The sequence below is a fragment of the Octopus bimaculoides genome, chromosome 3 (genome assembly GCF_001194135.2).
Source record: "Octopus bimaculoides isolate UCB-OBI-ISO-001 chromosome 3, ASM119413v2, whole genome shotgun sequence".
Classification (NCBI taxonomy): Eukaryota; Metazoa; Mollusca; class Cephalopoda; order Octopoda; family Octopodidae; genus Octopus; species Octopus bimaculoides.
In genome coordinates, this window is record NC_068983.1 from 47,287,300 (window position 1) to 47,294,566 (window position 7,267).

A 7,267-nucleotide genomic window follows, 5' to 3' on the forward strand; every position below is an offset into this window, starting at 1 on the left:
TATATATATATATATATATAAGAGAGTGTTGTAGTTCGCTTGAAACATTGTGTATTGTTTGTAAAGAATAAAAAGTTTTGAATGGTACAACATTGCACTATAACAAATGGATTATATATTTGTTGTAATTTAGTTATATATATATATATAAATTATTAAGGTGGATTATTCGCAATTTACAACCCAAAGACACAAGTATAGACGTGACTACCACCCTTAATCGTTTTAGTGATGTCTATACTACTTATATACGTTGTCAAACAATATTTGGGGCTATGGCATATAACTAGTTAGAATGTTACCCTTTGGTTTCTCCTCGAATATTGACGTATCTTCAGATATTCCACGCGAAATCGACGGTATCACTGTGAGCCGTTACATACCATAATCATATATTAAAAAATATACCCGCTCTATTACTTAATGAGTATGTTTTTGTTTCTCTCTCTCTCACACACACCATATATATATCCTTGTTTCAGTCATTTGACTGCCGCCATGCTGGAGCACCACCTTATGTCGAAGAAATCGACCCCAGGACTTATTCTCTGTGAGCCTAGTACTTATTCTATCGGTCTTTTTATGCCGAACCGCAAAGTTACGGGGACGTAAACACACCAACATCAGTTGTCAAGCGTTAAGGGGGGGACAAACACAGGCACAAACATATACACACACATATATATGTACATATATACGACAGGCTTCTTTCAGTTTCTGTCTACCAAATCCACTCACAAGGCTTTGGTCGGCTTGAGGCTATAGAAGACACTTGCCCAAGATGCCAAGCAGTGGGATTGAGCCTGGAACCATGTGGTTAGGAAGCACGTTTCTTACCACATTATATATATATATATATATATATATATATATATATAGGGTGTGTATGATATTGGAGGACAAATTTAAGTTTATCAAAAAACGTATATAATAACAGATAACTTTATCTATCAAAAAATCCTATGAGGATGAAAAATAAACCTTTTCTATAATGTTATTCAATAAAGCCACCTTCAGCTTCAACAATTGCTTCTGTATGAGATCTAAATCACCTACATGCTCGAATGAAGTGGTCCTGGTTCATTTTGGGCATTACTCTGACTACGGCAGCTTTCAAAGAATCTTTGAATGCTATGAGTGTGTTTATTGACCTCTTTCTCAACAATGCTCCACATATAACAGTTCAATGGATTGAGATCTGGGGAGTTAGGAGGTCAAATGTTAGGGGTTATGTGATCATGAAAATTTTCAGTCACCCATTCCTGTATTACTAGAGGCATGTGTGATAGTGCAGAGTCTTTCTGAAACACATATGACCTTCCATTGAATACACTGTCTATTTCCAGGACCTCAGTGTTGGCAGCAGAGTTAACTCTAAGGCCTTGTGGAAAGCAGTAAGGAGGCATCACGTGTCCTTCATTGCTGACAACCCCCCAAACTAGGACAGTTGCAGGAAATTTTGTATGCATAACGCTTGGAACTTCTGTCATTTCTTCTGTTAACTTTTTGATTTTGGTTGAAAATTTTCTCGTTTCAGAAAAACCAAATCAAATCTTCTTCCGCTGGATTTTTCAGTTTGCTTAAGACCCTTTTAGGTGTGATGTAGTGTTTTCTTTTGCTTTTTCTGACAAATTGACCTTTCCTCATCATATATTACTTATATCTGATATCTTTGTGGACAACATTTCTGACTGTTCCTTCTGATACATGAAGATCTTTTGCAATTGACTTCATGGACTTTCTGGGATTGTAATCAATGGTCTGTTGAACTTGCTGGATAAATTCAGGTGTTCTGATGATTTCAGAGTGTTAAGAATGCTTTTTATGCTTTGATACTGGTGATATGTTTCCATCTTCAGTCTCTAGCTTCTTACAAACTCTGTAGACAAAAGATCTGGCAACTTTTAAAAATTGATATATTTCTAAATCGCTATGCTCAGCCTTTATAACCACAATAACAGCATGCCTCTTCAGCATGCGCCCTTTTAAAACCTAGCCAGGCTCATGGGCCCGGCTTCCCAGTTTCTATGGCGTATGTGTTCCCCAGCAGGACGGGACGCTAGTCCATCGCAGTGTTACTCATTTTTGCCAGCTGAGTGGACTGGAGCAACGTGAAATGAAGTGCTTTGCTCAAGAACACAACGCGTCGCCCGGTCCATGAATTGAAACCACAATCTTATGATCATGGTGCTGACACCCTAACCACTAGGCCACGTGCCTCCACTATATATAATATAATATAATATGAAAATGGAGTTTGTGTGTGTACGTGCATATGTTCTTTATGCATTCGAAAACTGAGTTGCTGATTTTGATATATGTTTGCGAAGACCTGTTGGGGCAAGTGAAATCGAAATCATAATTGAACCATATTCGATGACTGGCACCTGTACCAGTGGAGCACTAACAGCACTGTACGAGCGTGATCATTGCCAGAGCAGCTGTCAAGCTTCCGTGCTAGTGGCCCGTAAATAGCACCATTTGAGCGTGATCATTACCAGCGTCGCCTTACTGGCAATTGTGCCGATGGCATGTTAGAAAATCATTCGAGCAAGGTTGTTGCCAGTGCTGCTGGACTGGCTCCTGTGCAGGTGGCACATAAAAAATACCATTTTGAGCGTGGCCGTTGCCAGTACCGTGTGACTGGCCCTCGTGCCAGTGGCACGTAAAAACACCCACTACACTCTCGGAGTGGTTGGCGTTAGGAAGGGCATCCAACTGAAGAAACTCTGCCAGATCAGATTGGAGTCTGGTGTAGCCATCTGGTTCACCAGTCCTCACTCAAATCATCCAACCCATGCTAGCATGGAAGGCGGACGTTAAACGATGATGATGATAATGATGGGGTATCAAAAGATTCAGTAATCCTTCGGCTTCCAAATAAACTTTTTCATTTACATATTTTCTACATTATCTCAACAACCAGCTTTAGTCATTTGAAAGATACTGCACTACAACGATCAAGTTTCATTAGAAAGTGAAAATAGTTTCACATTTTCAATTTGAACTAAAATTAAAAAGTGTTGCATTACAAGAGTGACATTATGTGAATAATGAAAGTAATGTTTCCCTGAACTAGTCACATCTTTACTATAATAAAGAAGGCTGCTTATCCTCTCTCTCTATATATATACATACACACTGGATCATCCCATAAGTAATGTGGTTTTTTTCAATTGCATCAACTAAGAGTGCGAGGGGGACAGGATAAACTACCTGTATCAACTTGCTATAAAAGCAGGTAGTAATTTTACCTTGTCCTTATTCCCTGTGCAAGCCCTCATCTCTGGCCCAGAATTGGTGAATTATTTCACCTTTCACCTTAAAAGGAAAATAGGGCTAGAGAGAAAATGCCTGACTGAAAATGTTTGAAAATCGATAGAAGAATGTAGCATATGAATGTGATACAGGACGTATCCTAGGTGTCCGAATCCATCCAGTGCTTCTTGAGATGTCTTGTCCATGGACAAATAAACAAACAAACAAACACGACTGAAAACAATATCTCTGTCTTCGCTAAGGCGGAGGTAATTAAAGTAAAGAGTAAGGGGTTATAATATAAGAAATTCCCATATTTTGTTAATCTAATTTTTAACAAAAACGGGTTCCTTATACACATTAAAATATGGTACGTAGCTGAGATTTAAGGACTTTCCAGTCTCTCAACAGGACCCCAGTCTGTTGAAAGGTTAACTTTCCAGCAATTGCTGGGGAACTTTCTACAGCTGGGTTGACTGGAGCAACATGTAACAACACATCACCTTGTCCAGGAATTGAAACCATGATCTTATGATTGTGAATGAATCATCCTAACTGCTAGGCCACAGGTATTCACTCACACACGTATTCTTTTTATTGTTTTACGTGTTTCAGTCATTTGACTGTGGCCATGCTGGAGTGACACCTTAAAGGGTTTTTAGTTGAAGAAATTGACCGCAGAACTTATTCTTTGTAAGCCTAGTATTCTTTCGGTCTTTTACTGAACAGCTAGGTCATGGAGATGTAAACACACCAACATTGGTTGTCAAGCAATGGTGGGGGACAAACAAAGACACACACACACACACACATATGATGTTTACCATATCTACTCACAAAGCTTTGGTCATCCTGAGGCTATAGTAAATGACATTTGCCCAAAGTGCCATGTAGTGGGACTGAACTCGGTTAAAAATTAAAAAAAAAAATTTTTTTATTTCACTGAACATTTTCTAAGGTCCACACCATTCATGGCGTCCCCACTGGTCTCCTATTCATTAGTGTACCTTGTGTACGAAGTGCATTTACCCAACGTAAGATTGTGCTATGAGTGGGAACACCTGATTTCGGTAAATGTTGAAATGGCACCGAAACTCACACTGAACTGTTGCAACAGACTCACTATTCTCCATGACACATGATGCTCTATTGTCCACAGCGCCATGGCTTCACCCAAAAATAAAAAAAATGGTAAGACATTACGGACTGAATGGTACCTGTAGGACATATGTTCCACCCCCTTGGGCCGAGTAATAACCATTTCAAAAACATCTGTCCTGTCCTCTCTGCCCCACCCTATATGTGCTAATTACTACATACTGTTATTTTTTTTTTAATTATTTAAATTGTTTTTTCTTCTGTAGGTCAAAGGCAGCTTAATTTTGATAATTATGAAAGCAGAGAAGCCAGAGGAAATGTTTTCCAATCCAATAATCGCCAGCAACAGAACAAATTCAAATGGGTTGCACCACACTTGTCAACTGGTCCCGAGCCTGCGCCCCAGCTGCAGCAACAGTCACCACAAGAGATTATGTAAGTTCTTCTTCGTATTTCTGGTTGTTTGCTCTAACCATGTTGTTGTTGGCCCTCCGTTGCTTACGACATCGAGGGTTCCAGTTGATCTGATCAACGGAACAGCCTGCTCGTGAAATTAACGTGCAAGTGGCTGAGCACTCCACAGACACGTGTACCCTTAACGTAGTTCTCGGGGATATTCAGCGTGACACAGTGTGACGAGGCTGGCCCTTTGAAATACAGGTACAACAGAAACAGGAAGTAAGAGTGAGAGAAAGTTGTGGTGAAAGAGTACAGCAGGGTTCGCCACCATCCCCTGCCGGAGCCTCGTGGAGCTTTAGGTGTTTTAGCTCAATAAACACTTACAACGCCCGGTTTGGGAATCGAAACTGCAAGTCCGCTGCCCTAACCACTAGGCCATTGCGCCTCCACTGCTGTAACCATGATATTTGTTCCAAAGTGCGAACAAAGCCTTTTTTTTTTTTAGTTTTTTTTTTGTCTTTTTTTATAGAGTAGAAGGAAGAAAAGAAGTGCTACTATTCATCATCATCATCGTCATCAGCGTTTGATGTCCATCTTCCATGCTGGTGTGGGTTGGATGGTTTGATAGGAGCTGGTCAGCTGGGGTGCTATATGAACTGTAATTGTCTATTGTGGCATGGTTTCTATAGCTGGATGCCCCACCTAATGCCAACCACTTCACAGAGTGTGCTGAGTGCTATTTACCTGCTACCAACACGGGCATGTTTACGCAGCACTGGCACAAGTGCATTTTATGTGGCCCCGGTACCTATAGAAAGACAAACCTGTATGCATGGATGACAATAATTTTACTTAGTTGGACATGTCTTCTCAAATACAGCAAATCGCCACAACTCCTGGTCCCTTGTCATTTTCTCAGTGAGGCCCAGTGCCTGAAGATCCTTTCTTACCACTTTGTCCCACGTCTTCCTGGGCCTACCTCTTCCACAGGTTCCCTCCACAATTAGAGCTCGGTAATTCTATGCAACTGTCCTCATCCAATGATTTATGTCAAATTTTATTTCTATGCCAGATTGGTCAAGGCCTGGGCTTATATAAAATAAAAGCCCAAGATTAAGAGGAGTGGAAAAGGTTGGTTACTAAACACACAGGTGTCTTAAGTGCAGAAGTGACTTTAATTCCTCATCATCATCATTTAACGTCTGTGTTCCATGCTAGCATGGGTGGGATGGTACAAGAGCTGGCCAGACCAAAACATGCACCAAACTTCTGTGACTGTTTTGGCAGGTTTTTACAGCTGGATGCCCTTCCTAACACCAACTTCTCAGTAGAGTGTACTTCGTGCTTTTTATGTGGTACAAGCACAGGCGAGGTTAGTTTTGGCAAGGTTTTTACAGCTGGATGCCCTTCCTAACACCAACCACTCAGCAGAGTGGACTGAGTGCTTTTAAGTGGCACCTGCACTGACAGGGTCACGAAGTACTTGCAAGACAAAAACTTTTAAGAGTGGAGGAGGTAATAATGAAAAGGTTATAGTGAGACAAATTAATTTCAATCTAGAATTGGAAATATCTTCTGTGTTCAGTATTCCAGGAGCTCATTGCTTCACAATGAACCTTCACAACTGTTGCTGCAAATATATTCACTCTTTTACTCTTTTACTTGTTTCAGTCATTTGACTGCGGCCATGCTGGAGCACCGCCTTTAGTCGAGTAAATTGACCCCCAGGACTTATTCTTTGTAAGCCTAGTACTTATTCTATCGGTCTCTTTGCCGAACCGCTAAGTTATGGAGATGTAAACACACCAGCATTGGCTGTCAAGGGATGTTGGGGGGACAAACACAGACACACAAACACACATATATATGTACAAATGCATATATATGACGGGCTTCTTTCAGTTTCCGTCTACCAAATCCATTCACAAGGCTTTGGTTGGCCCGAGGCTATAGTAGAAGACACTTGCCCAAGGTGCCATGCAGTGGGACTGAACCCGGAACCATGTGGTTGGTAAGCAAGCTACTTACCACACAGCCACTCCTACACCTATATATATAAGTAAATGTTGGTCTAAGGGGAGACAACTTTGTCGCATGTGATTTATATAGGTGTCTCTGAACATGTCAGTTTTCACCCCGACGTAAATATGATTATAAATGTGTGTGAAAATGTATGCAAGCATGTAAATGCATATAATATGTTATTTATGTAGAGTGTAACTCAGAGGCGTTGTAGTCAGGTATTTAAATGCACTTGGAACATCTAATTCTGAGTTTCAATTAATTACAATTGTGAAACATACATACTCGTGCTTACCTTAATTTTTCACACACACTCTTTCTCTCTCTCTCTCTCTCTCTCTCTCTCTCAATAAATATAATGATGAAATAAATTACTATTGTTTCTGAAAATTGTTTTGTATACCTTCTATGGGCTGCTTGAAGCTTACTAACTTCCTACACCTGGATCCGAAGATCTTACACTTGTGTGTGTGTGTAGATATGTATATAT

The 7,267-nt window shown here is 40.4% G+C and overlaps 1 protein-coding gene across 1 annotated transcript in view; it reads left to right on the plus strand.

Moving 5' to 3' along the window:
- The window catches only part of LOC106881731 (uncharacterized), a 10,610-nt gene that overhangs the window by 1,934 nt on the left and 1,409 nt on the right, over positions 1–7,267 (plus strand). The window contains exon 2 of the mRNA XM_014932221.2: positions 4,623–4,791. Coding sequence (XP_014787707.2) covers positions 4,623–4,791 — 169 coding nt within the window. The remainder of the gene's footprint in view (positions 1–4,622; positions 4,792–7,267) is intronic.